The sequence below is a fragment of the Gopherus evgoodei genome, chromosome 1 (genome assembly GCF_007399415.2).
Source record: "Gopherus evgoodei ecotype Sinaloan lineage chromosome 1, rGopEvg1_v1.p, whole genome shotgun sequence".
Classification (NCBI taxonomy): domain Eukaryota; kingdom Metazoa; phylum Chordata; order Testudines; family Testudinidae; genus Gopherus; species Gopherus evgoodei.
In genome coordinates, this window is record NC_044322.1 from 229,413,135 (window position 1) to 229,433,888 (window position 20,754).

The 20,754-nt window shown below is 42.7% G+C and overlaps 1 protein-coding gene across 1 annotated transcript in view; it reads right to left on the bottom strand.

Moving 5' to 3' along the window:
- Positions 1-347: 347 nt before the first annotated feature.
- Positions 348-20,754, bottom strand: part of ANO2 (anoctamin 2) — a 308,905-nt gene continuing 288,498 nt past the window's right edge. The window contains exons 26-30 of the mRNA XM_030538784.1: positions 12,953-13,105; positions 12,793-12,845; positions 10,483-10,664; positions 2,685-2,790; positions 348-1,743 (exon numbers count right to left, since the gene is read on the bottom strand). Of these exons, the coding sequence (XP_030394644.1) occupies positions 1,462-1,743; positions 2,685-2,790; positions 10,483-10,664; positions 12,793-12,845; positions 12,953-13,105 (776 nt within the window). The 3' untranslated portion in view covers positions 348-1,461. The remainder of the gene's footprint in view (positions 1,744-2,684; positions 2,791-10,482; positions 10,665-12,792; positions 12,846-12,952; positions 13,106-20,754) is intronic.

Consider the following 20,754-nt stretch of genomic DNA (forward strand, 5'->3'; position numbering starts at 1 on the left):
GTTGCAGTGAGTCATTTTTTAAAAAGCAATTTTTCCTTCCTGATGGACAGGTGAAATTCAAAGGCTCCACGACTATATATTAAATTATCTTGGAGATTTAAACAAAAAATCCAGTCAGATTTCTAAGTTGTCCCATCTGAAAGAACATCATCTTTCTTTGTTTCCAAAGCATTTTGTGCATCAGTATATTTTAGGAGAGATTCCTCTACATGTGCTTTGAGTTGAGATGGATTCAGAGGGTCTATTAAAAGCAATATATTTTTTAAGAAAATTTTATTTTTAATCCATAACAGAATAAAATTATTCATTAGGTGCATTTAGATAAAAACCTAATTGGTGAATTTGTTTTTCCTCTCTCAGTAGAATACAGTTATGCATAACAATATCTTGATTTATAGTAAATACACAACAGCAACTTTTTGTTATTTCCGGAGCAACGTACATGAAGATATTGTCACAAGTTACAAGGCTTCACGCTACTTTCACTTATACCAGTTTTATTCCAGTGTTGATATCAGCAGAGTTACTTCCGATTGACACCAGTTGGAGTTGAAGTCCCAGTTTAAGTGAGAGGTGAATTAGGCCCAGAGTATTTTGCTCAGAACAACAAACAGTGATGTGCTTAGCTAGTTCTATCATCTTTACATCTTTCAGATGCTTATGTTGTGATCTGTCTCTGCTTATTATTCAGGGTCCTGCTAAGCCAACAACTGTAGGCCAAAGTGCTCAGTAATCTTAATTTTTTTTCTCTTCCTGCTATTTTGTGCCTTTAACCATAGCTCTGCATCAGGAGTGCTGTGGCGAGCCCCACTGCAGTAAGAACACCAAGAGGCATTGTGCATCACGAAGGCACAATGATTCCTAGAGCCTAGGTGTGCAGAGGGAATGTGTTTATTTTTACATCCTTTGAGAGGGTTCAAAGTTCAGCCCCCTCTGTGGCTGGCCAGTTCTGCTGAAACATGTGTGGTAGGGTCTATTGCCCACGATTCTTTGGAGTACATATTGCCCTAGGGGCACGTTAGCAGGTAGCAATCCTTGCACTCAGGAGAGTGCAGGGATTGGGATTGTGGCTGGTCTTGGCACAGAGAATGCAAGAGTGGGGAGGGCTCCTTATTACTGATATTATAGTAGCCTGAGGAGATCTTGCCATGGACCAGAGCTCTACTGTGCTAGGCGCTGTACTCTGCCCTCCCCATTTCCCATGCTTCTGTGCAAGGGCCAGCCGCAGCCATAACCCGGCTCTTTAATTTGCACTGAATAACTCTGAAAGTGCTGCAGCCCGGATAGTGTATAAAATGTTATAGAGAAACTTACACCTGAAGTTTCTTGAGAAGTGACAGACTCCCTCCTCCACTCTCCCTGCCTATCGGTCCCTCCCTCCCTCCAGTTTCAGGATCACATCACACAGTAAGTATACAGGTATCGCACATGTTCCATGGTACATTTCCTCCCCCTAAGGAGTCATACTTCTGTGTGCTGTGAGCTAAAGGATGTAAAGCTGCCTCGCTGACTCCGGCTAAACTGGCAGAAGCTTGCCGCTCGGTTCCTTCGGCCCTTTGTCTCGCCTTTGTTTCTGTGCTTGTCACGCATGATAAAACTTTCGATCAGTTTCAGCTTCTCATGCTCTTCCTTCAGGAAGAAATCAACAAGCATACTCTTCTCCTTTTTGATTTGTTCGCTGATGTCCTTGGGAATGTCAGGAATCATCCAGTCAACCAGCGCGCTGAGGAACATGACCAGGTTCTGCAAAATAAAGAGCAATAGAGCATACAGTGCTAGCTAAGCTGGAAGGATCTGTAATACTCAAACAGGCTGTAACAGAATCAAACCTCAGCTACGGAATAGTTAGAAATGCCCTATCAACCCAGTGGCATATTACCATTCAAACATGTCATGTTTAAGCTCTGTCTGAAATTAGGCACCTAAATAAGGCTCTGATTCAGGGAAATGTCCCAGTTCAAGAAATCACTTATGCATGTGCTTAACTCCCACTGAACATAATGGATAAGCTAAATGCATATTTAAGTGTTGTCCTAAATATAAGGATAGACTCAAGCACATGCCGAAGTGTTTTGCTGAACTGGGGCTCAAGTGGCCCTGCGGGCTTATTTCAGGCACATGTTCAAAGGTACTGAGCACCCAACAGCTTAGCTGGTAGAAACCAAAGCTCTCTATCCCAAGAGCAAGTATTGCATGGGCAGTAGCAATATAAGCATCCACTACACATTGTCCCTCCATTGTGCTTCATTCGTGATCTGAAAAGACCACCTCTAGGTCCAACAAATCTCCATGCTCATTCCACCCTCAGGTTTCAGAGTAGCAGCCGTGTTAGTCTGTATCCATAAATAGAACAGGAGTACTTGTGACACCTTAGAGACTAACACATTTATTTATTTATGCTCAAATAAATGTGTTAGTCTCTAAGGTGCCACAAGTACTCCTGTTCTCATTCTACCCTCAGTTTCTCTGCTAAGAAGGAGGTTTTTGTGAGGTGGACACTAGTGCTGTGCATAGATTAGAATCCTGAATCTCAAATGTTATGGATGCGCATGTGTAGCGGTACTGGCGGTGCCAGTGCCTGTAGTGTACAGGCAAAATGAACTGCATGCACCATACACATACATTAGCTTATCACAGGTGCTTCTGTGAGTGAAATTGTAATATGGTAAACTCAAAAGACTTACCTGAAATAGAATAACAAAAGCCAAACGAGCAGATAAAACTGACCAGTACTGCTTAGAAAATTCATACTGATTTGGGGACCAAGGTGGTTCTCTGTAATCCTTGTACCTGCCAGTGAAGATAGCTTGGTTAGCACACACTTTCCAGCAATTGCCATCTACAGATTACACTAATTGCTTTGATAAAACAACTTTGCAGCAGCTAACTCTAGAGAATTGAATCCCCTGAGCATTATGTACTTCATTCCTCACTATTAGTTACAATGCCAGGATCCGATTTCAGTCAGCATTGTAGTTCTGGAACACCTCTATCGAATCCAGCAGAGTTACTCTGGTTTTACACAGTTGTAACCAAGATTGGAATGTGGCCCTAATGGTGAAAATCTTCTAGTGTGATTGGATTTCCTTTTGGAAAATAAAATATAGACCTCTTCTAGTCTTAAACTCACCTCAGTGCAGAGGGTCTGACATGCTGCAAATATATAATGTATAAAGATCTACTGCAGTGTATTGAGATCAAAGAAGGCAATTAGTGGCTTGTGCAAAGATTGGTGTTCGAACCTGTTTTATTTACCACTATCATTAATATTTTGGAAGAGGAAGTAAACAAGATGTTAATAAAACCTGCAGATGCTACTAAAATGGAATGTTTTGCAAACATAAAAAAAGGACAGATATCAGACAAAGAGTGGTAAGATATTAAGGCAGGAAATAAAAATAATTTTGGAAAAATTCAAAGTAGCATAAATAAAACAAAATAGTTAAAGAGAAGATGAGATACAGATCTTGAAGGGACACCCGTTGAAAGCAGATACAGTGGGAAGAGCCTAAGGCTGACAGAGAACAGCAAGTTAGCACACATTTGCAACGTGACATGGCAGCAGAAAAGGACAGTGTGATTTGCAGCTGCATAAGCAAGGGCATGATGGAGCTGAGAGGTAATAGTTCTTCTGTAAACAGCTCAGATTAAAACCTGCACCTGGAATACTGCACTGGGGACCTCAGGATGAAAAAAGACTATTGACAAATTGAATGCAATTTAGAGAAAAGCAAAAATGATCAGGGGCCTGAAGAGACTAACTTACTAGAAAATATTAAAGCACTGAGTATATATTGTTCAGTTATGGGATGTAACAACCAAGGTTGGACATTATAACTATCCACAAACTGCTGAAGGATATAAACACCTGAGGCCTGGCCTACACTGGAGGTGTGGGGAGGGAATCGACCTAAGATATGCAACTTCAGCTATGAGAATAGCATGGCTGAAGTCAACGTATCTTAGGTTGACTCACCTCATGTCCTCATGGCGTGAGGTCGACTGCCACCATTCGCCCCTCAACTCCACTTCCGCCTCTCGCTTCAGTGGAGTACAGGAGTCAACAGCAGAATGATCGGGGATCAATTTATTGCGCCTACACTAGACACAATAAATCGATCCCCAATAGATCCATCATTACCCACTGATCCGGCGGGTAGTGTAGATGTACCCTAAGACTGAAGTCTATCATGTAGATGCGATAAATCGATCCCCGATCACTCTGCTGTTGATTCCTGTACTCCACCGTGGCGAGAGGCAGAAGCAGAGTCAATGCGGGAGTAGTGGCAGTCGACCCCACGCTCTGACAACACGAGGTAAGTCAACCTGAGATACATCGACTTCAGCCACACTATTCTCGTAGCTGAAGTTGCGTATTTTAGGTCAATCTCTGGCCTTGTCATTCTGCAGAGCATTCCTAAGAGTGTCTCTCTCAGGGACTCATCTCAACACATTAACTATCCCTCCACTTTATTCTCAAAATATTTAATTCTACAGATGATCAGGATGGGCACTGCAGACCTCTGGTGGTTCAAGGACCCCAGTTTGGCAATGACAAGACAGTCCAAGGCAAAAGTAAAATAAAGGAACAAGAAGTGGCCAATGTGGCTTTACAACAGACTGCTTCAAAGATCCAAAGGCAAAAAGGAATGTGTACTGGAAACAGGGAAGCCTGGAGGAAAGTAAACACAGATAGAAAGGGTCAGTTAAGGCTGGAAGAGAATGATGTTAGAGTAAAAAAGGAAGCTGAATCAATGTTAGACAAAGCAGTTAAGGGAAATAAAAGGCCTTGTACAAATATATCAGTGGGCTAAAATATAGTGGGCTTAAATGTAATCATAGAGTCATAGGATAGGAATGGCCCTCAACAGGTCCACCTGCTAGACCACCCCGACAGGTATTTGCTCTTAAAAATCTCCAATGATAGAGATTCCACAACCTCCCTAGACATTTATTCCAGTGCTTAATTACTTTGACAGTTAGGAAGCTTTTCCTAATGTCCAACCTAAACTGTCATTGCTGCAATTTCAGCCCCCTGCTTCTTGTCTTATCCTCAGAGGTTAACAGCAACAATTTACTTCCCTCCTCCTTGTAACAACCTTTTATGTACTTGAAAACTGTTATTGTGTCCCTTCTTGGACTTCTCTTTTCCAGACGAAACAAACTCAATTTTTTCAATCTTGCCTCAGAGGTCATGTTTTCTAGCCCTTTCATTAGTTTTGTTGTTCTTCTCTGGACTTTCTCCAGTTTGTCCACATCTAGGTGCCTGAAATGTGGCACTCAGAACTGGACACAATACTCCAGTTGAGACCTAATTAACGCAGAATAGAGTGGAAGAATTACTTCTTGTGTTTTGCTTACAACACTCCTGCTAACACATCCCAGTATGATGTTTGCTTTTTTTCCAATAGTTTTATACTGTTGACTCATATTTAGCTTGTGATCCACTATGACCCCAGATTCCTTTCCTTAGTACTCCTTCCTAGGCAGTCATTTCAAAACTGGATGTGCTATTCTATTTTTATTTTAAATGGGTCTTCGATAAGAAAAAATAAGGAAGAAATGAGTGAACAGTTGTGAGATAGAGATGGCTCTCATCGGTGTTTTGAAGCTGTGGATCATAAAGCAGGTGCATATGGGAATAATTGGAAAAAATGGAAATCATACAGATCTGTGAGTCCAGATGGACACCAGGTCACTAGGGAAACAGCTCATTCCAAAAAAAAAAAAAAAAAGCACTTCACAGATCCAGTGCAAAAGGAAGCAGGTTTATGCTAAGGGAAACTCTCTTTAAAGATTTGTATCTGCCTTCTTTCTCTTCTGAATGTGCGTATGTGACCAGCATGTTTCATGTATTCCATTATTGCATGAGATTATAAAGGTTAAAAGGACTAGGGCAATAAAAATGGCATATAATTTAACACAGTTTGCTTTTAATTTGACTTTTGCAATAGCTACACAAATGTCCTTTTGCTCTAAAAAATCATTACAGCTAATGATATGCAACAGATTAGCGTCACAGCAATGTTTATTTGGAAGTCATGCCAAAGAGTTCACAGCATTGCATAAAATGCTGCTCAAAATATTCAGAGAATCTATACTGGATGTTCAGTGGGAGAATTTTCTAACTTGTTATGGTTATTTTTAAGATACCTTAATCTCTGGTAATGCCCGTAAGGAACAAAATTCAATCTTATTGTAACTACATTTATCTCCAGAGGTCACAGATATCTAAGAATAAGAGAGGTCAGCTTGTTCCCAACGTATTTGCCAGAAAAAGAAACACAGATTTTTTTTTTAATAAAAGGGACACTGTTTGTAGCATGTCTCCTGGGTTTGGAGTTATATATCTTATGTTTTATCACAGTTAGTGTTCTAGCCAAAGCTGTGACTTTGATAAAATTTCACTAAGGCGGGTGATATTCAGAACTGGCCAGCAAACATGCCAATATCTTCCCATAGTATTTTCCTGATAATTAAAGGTAGAAAAATGTTCTCATTTGTTTCTCACTGAACCAGCATCAGATTAGTCTGGTACAGAGTCGGACTTTTAACTTAGGTTTCTTGTTTTCAGTACAGGAGACACTTTCTGCTCAGAGGGAAGAATTGGAATGTACCTGACATACAGCTTCAGACAATGAACCAGAATTACATATACGATGGTTTTGCTTTGCTCCTTGTTTTGCAGCCCTATCAAGGCCATGTAAACTCAGGCAGTGCATTTCGTCATTGCTGCCAGTGCACAATCTTCCAGGAAAATTAACAATCATATACCAGACAATGAAGCTGTGAGCAAGTCCAAGTAACTGGAACCAACGCCAGGACACCAGAAACAAAACTGAAGTAAGATGGGCTTGTCATAAGAATGACTGATGAGAGACTACCTAAAATAATAACATATAGCCACCTTGGACAAGGAAAATCAGAGGGATGGAGGAGGGGAGCAGGAATGCCTCACAGACACTTTGGAGGACAATCTAAAATCATGTAATAGCTCTGTATTGTGCTAGAGAACTAATTGCTAGCAACATACAGAAATGGAGGAGAGCAGGGCACAAAGAGAAGAGCAATTTGGCAAAAGGAGGCCCAGAGCATAGCTTTAAGATAATTATATCTTGCCTGCCACAGAGGAATAGGTGAGTAGAAGATAACACTGAGCAGAGTCCCCATCACCAGCAGTGCTTATTGGATGTGCCACACGAGTGCTTCCAACAATATCCCTGCTAGCCACCAGAGAGTTTTTGCTCTTTCTACTGTCTCACAGACTTCAAGGCCAGAAGGTACCATCATGGTCATCTAGTCTGACCTCCTGCACATTGCAGGCCACAGAACCTCACCCACTCATTCTTGCAATAGACCCCTAACCTCTGAGTGAGTTACTGACGTCCTCAAATCAGGGGTTCAAAGACTCCAAGATACAGAGAATCCACCACTTTAGTTTAAACCTGCAAGTGACCTGTGCCCCATGTCCTTCCTCTGGGTTTCAGCAGCCTGCTTGTTACAAGTGCTGTTCACTCTCACAATGACTCAGTGCTCTCTCTCAGTCTGCTAGTTGGGTGTTGCAGCCCTCATTGCAGGACATTTGTTCTGGCTTACCTGCCCACCCTACCTACCGCTCATATCTTGGAGCCTGACTGTGTGGCCCTTACTCACTTGAGTAATCCTTACTCCATGAAATCAATGGGATCACTTGCACGAGTAAAGATTATTCATATAGATCAGGATGGCAACATTGGATAACTGTACACATTCCACACCAAACAATGACAACTGGGATTTCTCTTCTTGAAAACAACTACTTTACCCATGTGGGACATTCCCCATTGACTCTACAGCTAGCTAGTTATTAGCCTTTTCTGTCATAACAAGAGACACTTTTATAGTTTATATAAAAGACACGAATACTTATATAGTTTGGTGGCCACCCTACAAAATGTCCAGTTGCTTTAGATAACTATAATAATAGGTGTATTTACTATCAGAGGGGTAGCCGTGTTAGTCTGGATCTGTAAAAGCAGCAAAGAATCCTGTGGCACCTTATAGACTAACAGACGTTTTGGAGCATGAGCTTTCGTGGGTGAATACCCACTTCCTCATCCTATGCATGTCATCTGAGGAAGTGGGTATTCACCCACGAAAGCTCATGCTCCAAAACGTCTGTTAGTCTATAAGGTGCCACAGGATTCTTTGCTGCTTTTACAGGTGTATTTACAATATTGTAAGAAACTGCCTATAGTATGTATAGGGAAATATAGGAATCACTGCAGCTAATAATGAGATATTTATCTAAGATAAAATGTTAACCAGTTTTGGGAATGGGAGGGTTTCTACCCAGGAAATACAGCATGATTTCTATGCTGACTCACAGTATTACATGCCAGCATCTCCGTATTCAAGGTAATCTAGGGATTTATGAATATAAAACGATTAAAGTACAATGCTGACAAAGTTCATTGACATAGACTAGCTCAGCAGCACCATAGTGGAGACCTGGGGGTAGATTCAGATCTTCCTTAATGGCAATGTTCATCAGAAGTAACTTCACTGAAATCTATGGAGATATTGTGTTATAAAACTGGTCCAAAGGAGAACAGAATCAGCCCTCTGGATCTGATATCTAGTTTTGGTATCTAAGTCCCCATTTCAGCTATGGTTGGAAATAATAAACAGGCAACACCTTCAGCCATAATGACTTAGGGGCTGTGGCAAATGTGGAGGGCCCTGTAATAATTTTTTAGTATTGCAGACTGGTCTGATTACTGGGGTGCTGTTTTCAGTGTGAATGGTTTGCTTTAAGTGCTTCTCACTAGGGGCGTGTCTGGGATGAGTCAGGCAGAGGGGTCTCAAGGGTGGTCCCTTATTGGCTTCTATTAAAGAGAATGCTAAAGGACATTGCCAGAACTACTAGCTCTGCTGACTCTGGCTCAGTTCCCCTCTGAGCCTATGGAACTGGTTTGACCAGGAGTGGACAAATCCCTCCAGCAGTGAAGAAGTCTGGGGTGTGAGGAGGAGCTAAGAACTCTCATGGGATATAAAAGGACATTCTCTTAGGGATGCAAGGGGGAACCAGATTGAAAAGACACTCAAGCAGCAACCCATTGACATGTCTGGAGAAGCTAGGCCTGTCTAATTCCCACCTAAGATGGTGGGACTTGAGGTAAAATAGACCTGAGTGTAAGCTGTTTGTGTTTTTACATCCCTTTTTCTGTAATGCTTTGTTCCAGCTCCCAAATAAAAGTACTTTGTTCTAACAAGGCTGCTGGTCCTCATCACCAGTCACAGGTTCCTGAAGGGAGGAAATAGGGTTCCCTAAATCATGTCAGACTTGCAGGGCAATACCAATTGGTACTGAAGTAAGATCCTGGTTCAAGAGTGGAAGAACTGAGTAATTCCCTTTTACACAAGTAAGGGCAAGAGGCCCAAGACCTAAACTGGGTGCTCTTGGACAGACCATAAAGGAGACAGAAATGTAGCTAGCCCCATAACTGGGGCTGATGTTAATGACAGCCACCAGGAGTGTTCTTCCAAAGACAACTACATACTTCAGTAAAGCCAACGGGTGTGCTAAAGCATTCTTTGTGTGCAACAGAAGGAGCAATTACGCACCTGTGTGTAGTAAAAAACAACTGCAGACAAAGGGTGGAGCCAACATCCAGCGTCCCCTGAAAAGGCAAGCCAGGTGGTGGGCTCAGGGGATTCCTAAGAGACTCCACATGCAGATGCCAGGTATTGGTTCTGGGCTGTGTGAACTGCATTAAATAAGCCAGGGCAAGAAGTTGTGTGTGCCCCCAGAGCAGAAGCGCAGAGGCAGCCTCTCCTCAGGCACAGTGATGGCTGGAGAGGCTCACTTGGGAACTGCTGAGCAAGAAAACTGCCTGTGGGCTTCATGTTCCTATCGCTGCTCAGGGAAACAGGCTTTTGCATTCATTTCTGTGAATAAACAAGATTACATCCCTGCCTCCCAAGCCTCCAAACTTTGACTTTCTGTTCGGCTTAAGGGGCAACAGACTAAATACTGTTGATAGGTTCTGAAGGGAATTCCCCCTAGTGTTTCTTGTCAGAAAACATGGTATTAAAGCATGTGACTATGGAGAAGGCGTGGGTTTTCAAGCACGGGGAAAATGAGTCCCTGTAAGGGAGGAAATATTGTTCTAATTTGAGGGAGTGTGTTTTTAAGGTGTGATCCTGCTTCCATTCTTATCGATGAGAGTTTTGTCCTTGATGTCAGTAGGAAAAGAAATGAGCTCTAGGTTTTTATATTCAGCAGAAGTCTTAGATGAAGCTGTTCATTCTATGCATGGAGGCACCATTGGATTTTGCATCTATATAGTCTAAATATCATATCTGCATTAACTAAAAAGATGATAGTTTAAAAGAACAGAAAAGCTTCTCAGGTCTAAGTCAGAGAGGAAACACTTTTATCTAACGTGTGACCGAAACAACTGACTTCACCTCCACAAAGTGTCGTTAGAGCTACTTTACCTGCAGAATATAACTTCATGTTCGAACTGTGAGTTGTCTGGCTGTGTTCCAGATTTGAGATGACTAACATTGAAGTATGAGAGGGTGTGATTGATGAATCCATGCATAGTTCCATTTTGACTGTATGCATATTGATACACAAGGCGTGGAATGAAATCAGATGTGACAGAGATTACAAAAGCCTGGGAGACAAAAAATAACCCAGTGAATCTACAGATGATGTGTTTTGGATTAATCGAATTCAGGTTATAGTTTTCATGTTCAAATAAATATAGAATAATGATGGTCAGTTTTGCAACCTCACAAGTGAGAGAGGACTTGCCAGACACAGCAAAGAATAAGTGTTTTTAAACTACACTAGCCTGCTCTCTCTCTCTCCAGGCAGAGGAAACTCATGGCATTGTGGGGGGCACATGGGTTTATGTGCCCTGCCAGATTTCTGCCAAGGTTTATATTTTTATTTTTTTTTGGCAGGCAGTAGATTCAAAATTGTACCCTCCTCCCTTCCACCACTGCCCCCCCCCGCCCCAAACTATCAACAGTTACTTGTCACCTGTGTCTCCAGGGAAAGTATATAGCTAGGCAGGTGGGACATTTTTAAGAGCAAAGAGTAATTACAACAATTGCCTCATATATAATGGTCTTAATCCTGCCCCCATTGATATCAATGGGAGTTTACCACTGACTACAAAGAGTGCAGGAGCAGGACCACAGCATGTATAACAACCAGATCCTCCGCTGGTATAAATTGGTGTAGCTCCGCTGATTTCATTGGTGCTATGCCAACTTATACCAGCTGAGGTGTGGCCCATAAAGGACTAATTCTCGGTTCCCTTGCTTCATTCTAAATCTGGAGTAGCTTCACAAAGTCAGTGGAGTTTACTGTGGTGTCTAACATATGTGAGATCAGAATTTGCCCCAGAAGCATCTAGAATATCCAAATAATAGTTAACTGAGTGCCATATTCTGCCACCCTACTCTGTGAGTAGTCCCACTGAAAAAAATGATACTTGAGTAAAGATGATAGAATCTGGACCTAAGTGTTTTTTAAAACTCAAGTATACACATTTTCACTTTCCAGCTGTTGACAACAGAGGGGCAGCATAGCTAATGTTTTCATAGATAGAATCATAGGTTACTAGGGTTGGAAGGGACCTCAGGAGACCAATCCCCAAATGGTCCTGCTCAAGGACTGAACTCACAACCTCAGGTTTAACAAGCCAATGCTCAAACCACTGAGCTATCCCTTTAATTAAAGCACTTGGAGAATAGAAGCAACTAGAGTATGTCTGAAAATGTAAATAACTATAGGACCTGATCCTGCAATGTGCACTCAAGTAAAACTGAGGGAGGCAGCGTGGTTCTGTTGATATGGCTTAACACCAGGAGTGAGAGATCTGCAGTCTATTCCTGCCTCTGCCACTTGGGCAAATCACATCATTTCTTTGCACATCAGTTTCCTCATCTGTGATGATATTCATTTTCCTTTCTAACATAGTTTGAAATCTATGGGAAAAAAGTACTGGGTATTATTATGATTAAACCCCAGGGGCCTGATTCTCATGTATACTAAAACCTTGTCTGCATGGGAAAGGCTTACAGTAGAACTTAAGATGTGAATTAAACCAATATAGTTATAATCAGCATAACACCTTGGACCCCAAGCAGACACTCTTTTTCTGGTATAGGTGACCTTTTTCAGTCTGACATATGTTTCTTGAGAAGGGGTTTAAGGTATACCAAAAAATGCCACTCTTATATTGGAATAATAGTGTCTACATAAGAGGTCATACTGGTGTAACTATACATGTATAACAATAGCTGCATAACTGGCAAAACTTTTTCTTTGAGATAAGGCCCTGGGCTCCTTTACACTGCTCAGGTAAATTACATTAACACTGACTTAATCCAAACCTATATTCACACTGCCAGAGAATGACGTAAATGTGTCTAAGCATTATAATACCTAGTTCTCATACAGCATTTTTCATAAATGAGACTTTGTCCTCTACTGGTGTGCTTGGAATTTTGCCTGACTAATAATTGCAGGATCCGGCCTATTAATGTATGATTCTTATATAAATTAATCTTCATGTCCCGCAAAACAAAATAATTCAGAAACAGAGATGAGTAAATGCACGCCTCGTGTAATTCCGATTCTATGTAACATTATGTGATGTTTAAAACCCAAGGAGGGTAACTTTGTTTTTCATTGTATTTTATGGCAATTGAAGAAAGTAGGTATTGCTCAAAATTTAAATTAAACTTAAGGGAAAAAATAAGCTCATAAAGTCATAATCAAATACTTACATTAATGATAACTGAAAACTTTCCAATACCACTCAGAATGTTATACCAAATTCCTATAAGAGAGTTAATAACAAAGCTTTGTTACAGGATTAATCTTAATTTCCTCTTTTGAGGTGAATTCCAGGTGTTACCATCATCGCAATGATTCTTCATTACGTACCGATATCTTTTTCTCTCACTGTATCTGGCCTCCTTAACTCAGAAACAAACTTTTTTGCATCCAGCCGAACTTCTATGACATTGTTGAGAAGGGCAAACACCGGAGCCAAAGGGAAGGAGGCAACGAAGAGCGTGACAAAGCCAAACTGGATAACTAGAAGAGAGAGACATATTTTCTGAGAGAAGCTTTGTACTGGCATATTAAATATATGTCTGCAGGAAATCAGCTGCTGAGGTTTGTGTGTTACAGGAAATATAAAATTCCATTTCAAACATTTCTGTCCTGTTGTTAAACAGTACAACAGACAAGCTGAGGCTATGAAAGAAAGAAGGGCTTGTCACTGTGTTTTTATAATGGTTCTAATATTGCTCCTGGTCTCCAATTTGCATACGTGGGCCAGAGTAAATATTAGTTTAATAAAGGAAAAGTAGCATGTATGCTATTTTCCTTTTAAATACAATTATCTTGAATGAAGCCATGTTATGCCTCCTACTGTTTGTTTGTAGACGAGAAGTAATGCATATAAATAGGGAGGGGAAATCCATGAGGCAACATCCCCTATTCCCAAGACCCTTTGGAAGACTGTCTGGGCAAACTACCTGCTATAGGTGTTTGAGCTCCAGAGCGAAACTATGGTATGGCCACTCTCTGTGGCATCATCCCCCTCCATACCTTGGGGCATTCTGGTGCAATTCCCAATAGAAGCCAATGCTGTTCATTGCATTATAACATTTTGCATTCCTGCTTCGGGAAGTAACAGCAGCCTAACATGGAGGGACTGACCCTGCCCTAAGGGAACATAACATGGATGGCCTGACCCTGCCCTAAGCACAGAAGACCTAAGATTTCTACAGATCCAAGAATATCTGTGGCATCGAAGGGCCACAATCCTGATTTCTTCCAGGAATACTTTTACCTGGAGGGGATGTTGCCTCATGTACAGTACCTAGAACAGTGAGAGCATGGTCTATGATTGGAGCCCTGGGCACAGGACAATCCCTAGGGAGGTGCGGGGCCCCAGGTGGATGATGGATTCATCTCTTCCAGGACTGACCGCACAGGCCAACCGCACCAGCACACGGGGTGCCCCAAAGAGCGGGGCCTGGAGCGGTCGCTCTGATTCGCCCTACCCAAGGGACAGCTCTGCCTAGGCACTACCACAATACAAGCAAACAATACCTCAAGAGTTTAAACTCTTGGCATTTCCTGAATTGTTTATGCCCTTCCCATGGGAGCAGGGATGATCTGGACGTAAGTAAGAAGCTTTATTCTGCAGATAACTTAGACACCAATTTTCACATCCTCTCCCTGCAAAGTGGAATTTATAGGAATGAATGTATTTTTCCAAAGTCCCCCAATGTTTCAAAGAAATTTAAGACCATGAACAGTGCACGTTGGGCCCAATGTTGCAAGGTGCTGAGTGTCCTTAATTGCCATTGCCTTCAAAAGCAGCAGAGGACAGTCAGCTTGCAGGATCAGGCCCATTTTGGGCCTATCTTGAGAGGAGCTGAGCCAGCACCTGAGGAATGATGACCTCCTTATGCTGTAGGTGCTGACCAGCTGCCAAGAAGCCTTAAGCACCACTGTCTCCCAATGAAGACGTCAGGACTGGATAGTGCTGTCACCATGCAAGACTGGGCCTCTCTTTGTAAAATGTAATACCAAACATTATTTTAATATAAAGTTGAGCTCTTATTTCCCAAAGAAGGTAGCACAGGGTGGCATAAGGAAAGACTGGGAAAGGCATATTGCACAGCTGCAATGGAGATAGCCACAACAAAATTAAACTAGTGAATTGTTATATAAATAGTGCTACAAATAGGATCTGAGTGGATAGCAGTGATATGCATTGTGGCTTCTTTGTAAGCAGAATAGGAAGGTCCTTGTACAAGCTCTCAGTCCATTACAGCAGATATCCTTTGCACTTTTGGAGGACAGAAAAAAAATGGAAAAGAAAAATTATCTTAGCATAGCATAATTTCCTTTGGCACTGCTGTCACAGCCCACAGCCAACTGATAAAACAGCTTTCCTCAGGATCTCTTTTGTACCCAGCTTATTTTTTGTGTACCTATTTCAAGCCTTATTATGGTCCCCCCATGTCCTCCTCCCATTGACAATATATTTGCACAACAAAGCATTATCTCTGTGATAATTGTGGCCTTGGTTTGCCATTGTCAATGGTTTGCTTTAGGGATAAAGGTTATATCATCCTCACATAGCATGATGGGAGCTATTTCAACATACAAGAATATCTTACCCTCTAAATTATAGTTTCCTGAATATTTTATGTTCGAATCAGGAAAAGGAAGTAAGGAAATAAAAACAGATGTTAGAGAAGTATCTCAAAAACCTTTGAAATGCTTAGAAAAATATATAGCACCAAAATGTGCCTTATGTGTTCTGAAGTGAAATTAGCACAGCTAGAGCTGGGTGGAATCAGTAAAAAAGTATGTGCAGTGATTTCTCTGAGTATAAACCACAAATACGTGCTGTGATATTTATTTGCAACCATTTTAATTCATTCCCTAGGAACATCTGCATGAATGATGTTTTAGTTCATAAAGGAACATTCAAGGTACACAAACATCTTCTGGATGATTATGTAAACATGCCTTCATATAAAGATACATGCCAGAAATGTTTGTGTGGTCATGTTGAAATCTCTGTATTTCCTTCCTTTTATTTTTAAATTAAAATTTCAATGATCCAAACAAGTAGCAGAAACACTGCCATGTGACTTAGGTTTTGTCTACACTGCCCTGCAGGTACATCTACGGGGGAGTGAATAGCAGCGCGCAGCAAAGTGCTGTGCTGTAACTCCCCCCTGCACACTGTTATTCATACCCTCCCCTCCTGTAATCCGAACTCTGGGGTGGTGTAGACATGGCCTTAGATGATCAGTCACTTGTCACGAAAAGCAAAACATTCCATGATACAGTCAAAACAAATAGTTTGTGCATGATCCAGACACTGAAATGTGTTTGTTTAAACTATCGGGGGAGTACTGATGAATAACAAGTAGATTACTAAAGCTTGAAGTCTATGCGCTTTTATTTGGGGACGTAAAAAGAGACTAAATTACTGAGAGTTGAGTTCTGCTTCCTTAGGCATGTTTAGTAGCACAAACACAACTAGCCCCATCCAATTCAATGTGAGTAAATGCATGAGTACTAGCTACTCCACCTACGTCAGGGACATAGAATCAGGCCCAAAATAAAATCATTCACTGTAACTAGATCCGTCACACACACACACACGCACTTTGAGTAGACCTCATTTATTTCAGTGGCATAATCAGACTCAAAGGAAGCTAACTGTTCATGATTCTGCCACTCTTATTTACAACCCTCAGGTAATCCACTGGATTTTAGAGGGATTTCTCAGGAAGTGTTACTAAAAGTGAACAAGGGTGGCCAAATCAGTCCCATTCTAGGTGACATTCCAAGTACTCTTAGAGAAACGGTAGCCTTGAAATATACAACCACAAACTTGGCAGGGAAATCTAAGGGGAATGTACAGTTCACTTCTCTGTGTCAATAATGTATACAGCATGCCTACACATAACATGCCAGGATGACACTTTAAAATCCAGCCTCAATATAGAGATTATAGAAAAATGTGGACCTCTCTTTAGTGATGTGTCTTTTGTTGGTGCCTCAGACATATTCTTTTTGATGGATCTTCCTGCTTGAGGGGAAATTCTTCCAAACCTCCAGAATGCATGGCCCCCATCGCCCTTCCCATTCCACACCCTTTCCTGTTCACAGATCCCTGGAGGTGTATACAGCCCTCTGCATGATTACAAAGGATACAGCTAACTTTGCCTCTCTCTACAGGTGGGGAAAGATTTGTGCACTGAAGGTTCCCTGCATACACACATCTTTAGGACAAGCTCTGGCCCTGAAGATGGAATTTAAAATGTAGGTGGCAGTGAAATAGGCAACTGGGATGGAGGTGGGAAACCTGAGATAATGTCATCACTGATTTTCATCTACAAGATCTTTTGTTGTGGTTTCTGAACAGAAGTTTTATTGAGAAATAATCTGGTGATCACTTTGCACTGGACTGACTTGAGGGCCACCACTTGCCATACAGGATGAAGACGTTGAGCCAAATTCTGGGGCAGCCAGTAGCAGGAACACTGATCTCCTGGATTCCACCTCTTGACAAAGTTAGGGTATGTCTACACTGCAGTCATAGACCAGGATTACAGGTGGACTAGATATGCCTGAGCTATCTTTACTGTAGCTAGCACAGGTTCTGGTAACGGTGAAGCTGTGATGGCATGGGCTTCAGAGCAGGTGGTAAAAGTCCTCCCAGAAGCTTGGGTAATTACAGTACTTGCAGGGCTAGCTTAGCCCATGCTGAAGCTTTTGCTGCCATGGCTTCATTGCTCCAGTACCCAAGCTATCTAGATGACTAGATTAAAGCTAACTTGAGTAACAGTAGCAGTAAAGCTGCACCTGCCCAGGCTTTATATATGAATGTCTACATATTCTCCAGCCATACCTCCCAACTGCAGTATAGAATACCCTTAGAGCGGAAGTGGGCAAACTGAGGCCCACGGGACACATCCAACCTGCAGGACCCTCCTGCCCGGCCCTTGAGCTCCTGGCCAGGGAGGCTAGCTCCCAGCTCCTCCCTCCCGCAGCCTTAGCTCGTCATGCTGCCAGCACTCTGGGGGGGGGTGCTGCGAGTTCCTGCTGGGCAGCATGGCTATGAGAGCCACCTGCCTGCCCTGCTGCTCTAGACTGCGCGGCGCCATGGCTAAGGGGCAGGGAGTCCTGGGGGACAGGGAGCTGGGGGTGGTTGGATGGGGCAGAGGTTCTGGGGGTGGTGGTCAGGGGATGGGGAACGGGAGGGTTGGATAGGCATTGAAGTCGCAGGGGGGCCTGTCAGGGTGCAGGGGTATGGATAGGGGTTGGGGCAATCAGGGGACAGGGAGCAAGGGGCTGGTGGATAAGGGGTGGGATCCCGGGGGGGATGGTCAGGGGACAAGGAGCGGGGTGGGGTTGGATGGGTTGCCAGTTCTGAGGGGGGCGGTCAGGGGGCAGGAAGTGGGAGGGTGTGGATAAGGGGCGGGTGCCAGGCAGTTTGAGAAGGCATAGCCTTCCCTACGCTGCCCTCCATGCAGTTTCAGAACCCTGATGTGGCCCTCAGGCCAAAAAGTTTGCCCATCCCTGCTTTGGAGTCAAGGATTTATGTAGCAGTTAATGGAAAGCTTTTCTAAAGTCTAGATGAAGGGTTCACTCCTGCTTCTATTAAAATCAGTGGCAAGACTCCCTTTTGATTTTCAGGGGAAGGCGATAAGGTGCAATGTCTGTCACCCTTCCCTGACATCCAGTACAAATTGATGAGGAAAGTGCCTACAGTCAAAGGTTATATTAGTGCTAGAGAACACCCTAACAAGTATTTCAGGGCAGAAGTAGGTACTGAGTGGGGAATCCATGGAAATGGGGCCAAGGGAACTATGTTGTTACGTTGTGAAGTACTGGAACAGCCTTCCAAGGGAAGTGTGGGGGTAAGAGACATATCTGGCTTCAAGACTAAGCTTGATAAGTTTATGGAGGGATTGGTGTAATGGGATAGCCTAATTCTGGCAATTAATTCATCTTTGATTATTAGCAGGTAAATATGGTCTGTGATGGGATGGTAGATGGGATGGAATCTGAGTTACTACAGAGAATTCTTTCCTGGGTGCTGGCTGTTGATTCTTGCTCAGGGTTTAGCTGATCGCCATATTTGGGGTTGGGAAGGAATTTTCCTCCAGGATAGATTGGCAGAGGCCCTGGAGGTTTTTCACCTTCCTCTGCAGTGTCTCGCATGGATCACTTGCTGGAGGATTCTCTGCACCTTGAGGTCTTTAAACCACAATTTGAGGACTTTAGTAATTCAGACATAGGTTAGGGGTTTGTTACAGGAGTGGGTGGGTGAGATTCTGTGGCCTGCATTGTGCAGGAGGTCAGACTAGATGATCATAATGGTCCCTTCTGACCTTAAATCTATGAGTCTATGACTCAATCTTGAATGGTGCTAAATAACACTGTAGCCCAGCTGAGCCCAACACTTAAGCATGTGAATAGTCCCACTGATTTCAGTGGCACTATTCACAGACTTCAGAGCTTGCTGGATTAAGACAGAGTCCAAGGAGCCAGGGCAAAGCTGCAGGGGACCTAGACATTGTGAAGATGCATACTGCTGCCATACTTTATTTATTAGTTTATTTAGATTTAAACAACAAAGGAGACAGCTAGCCAAGCCTCTAGGCACCATAACACATAATTAGTAATGCAATAAAATCCTAGCACCATTTCAAACTAGAATTCAGCCAGCCATGTTAAAAAATCCAAAAACCTCCTGCCCACCGCTTCATCATTCTGAAAAGGACACCTTCAGCCCTCTGTAACCCCCATGTCAGAGATTATGTCTCTGAGGGTTTGTGCTGGGCATACAGGAGAGGTACAGGATCTGTGAATGGGGGCAGCAGGCAGGCAGACTGCCCAGCTCGCTTTCATCCCCTCCTGATGGCAGTCTGCAAAGGAAACACTAAAGGGCACAAAAGGGCGGGAGGGTCCCATGGCTAGGGTCCTAGCCTAGACTTTGGGAGACCTGGGTTCAAATCTCTGCTCTGTCACCGACTTCCTGTGTGACTTTGGGTAAATCACTTGTTTTTCTTGTTCCTCCACTCTCCATCAGTTAAACTGTGAATAAACAGCATTTCCCTATCTCACAGCTGTAGACACTCTGATAATAGGGATATAAGTACCTAAAATATTTCCACACATTTGGCCCTCAGTCCTTTTTTGAGGACTGTTCCCCAATATTTGAATGAGTTCTGAGTACCAGCCATACCCACAGAGCCAAAACTGGAGAGCTTTATTCAGCTTTTATTTATGCCTCATTCAAGCAAACAGCAATTGACTCCAATAGTAGTTTACCTGAGTAAGGACAGAATGAACACTGGGGAAGGACTTAAGGATCTGGCTCTGTAATAAGAATCAGGAATCCCCTTTGTTTTCCCAGATACCCCATCTCATTTTATAGCCCAAGTACACTGTCATTTTAAACAATTAAAGAGGATAACCCCACCCCCTCAACCTTGGATTTCCACACCCTCTCCCTCCTGAAGCCATGTTCTCGAGTCCAATTTAGAAAAAATGTAAATATGCTACATTTAGTTGCTCCTGGCCTCTCCATTGCTGCTTGATGCCCTTCAGAACAATCTCAACTGACAGGTTCAGTGCTGAGCTGCTCAAAGTGCTTCCTGTCCATGTGGGTGGTCTGAGTCACTCAGCAATGAATCTGACAGCTGAATTTAGTGATATGGACTCAGAGCAACAGGCAGGCCAGGGGAGGAGCAGCTTAGGTTTCATTTGTTTCACATTTGTCTTGAATCCCACAGGCAGGGCATAGCTTGCTGTGGAACTGGCATAATAACAGAGACAATGAGCCATTCTCCTCACCATATAATCCAGTTCTCTTGCTGGAAACAAATATTTGGAATAGTACTTCATCCACCTGGGATATAGATTATTGTCTCTTGAAACATGGTATCCATCCAATTATCCGTGAATGATTGCACAATGAGGCATTCTACATTATTATTTAAACAGAAGCTACCCATTTTAAGTGCATGCTGAAAGCCTGATGACGACTCTGTTTATGAATTGATAACTTTGATCCTAAGCCTGCAAGTTTTTCCATGCAGGCAGACCCTTCCACCCACACGGAATCCCAATAAAAAAAAATGATGCTCCAGTGGTCCATCTCCACCTGGGGTATGCATGACCAGGGCAAAAGA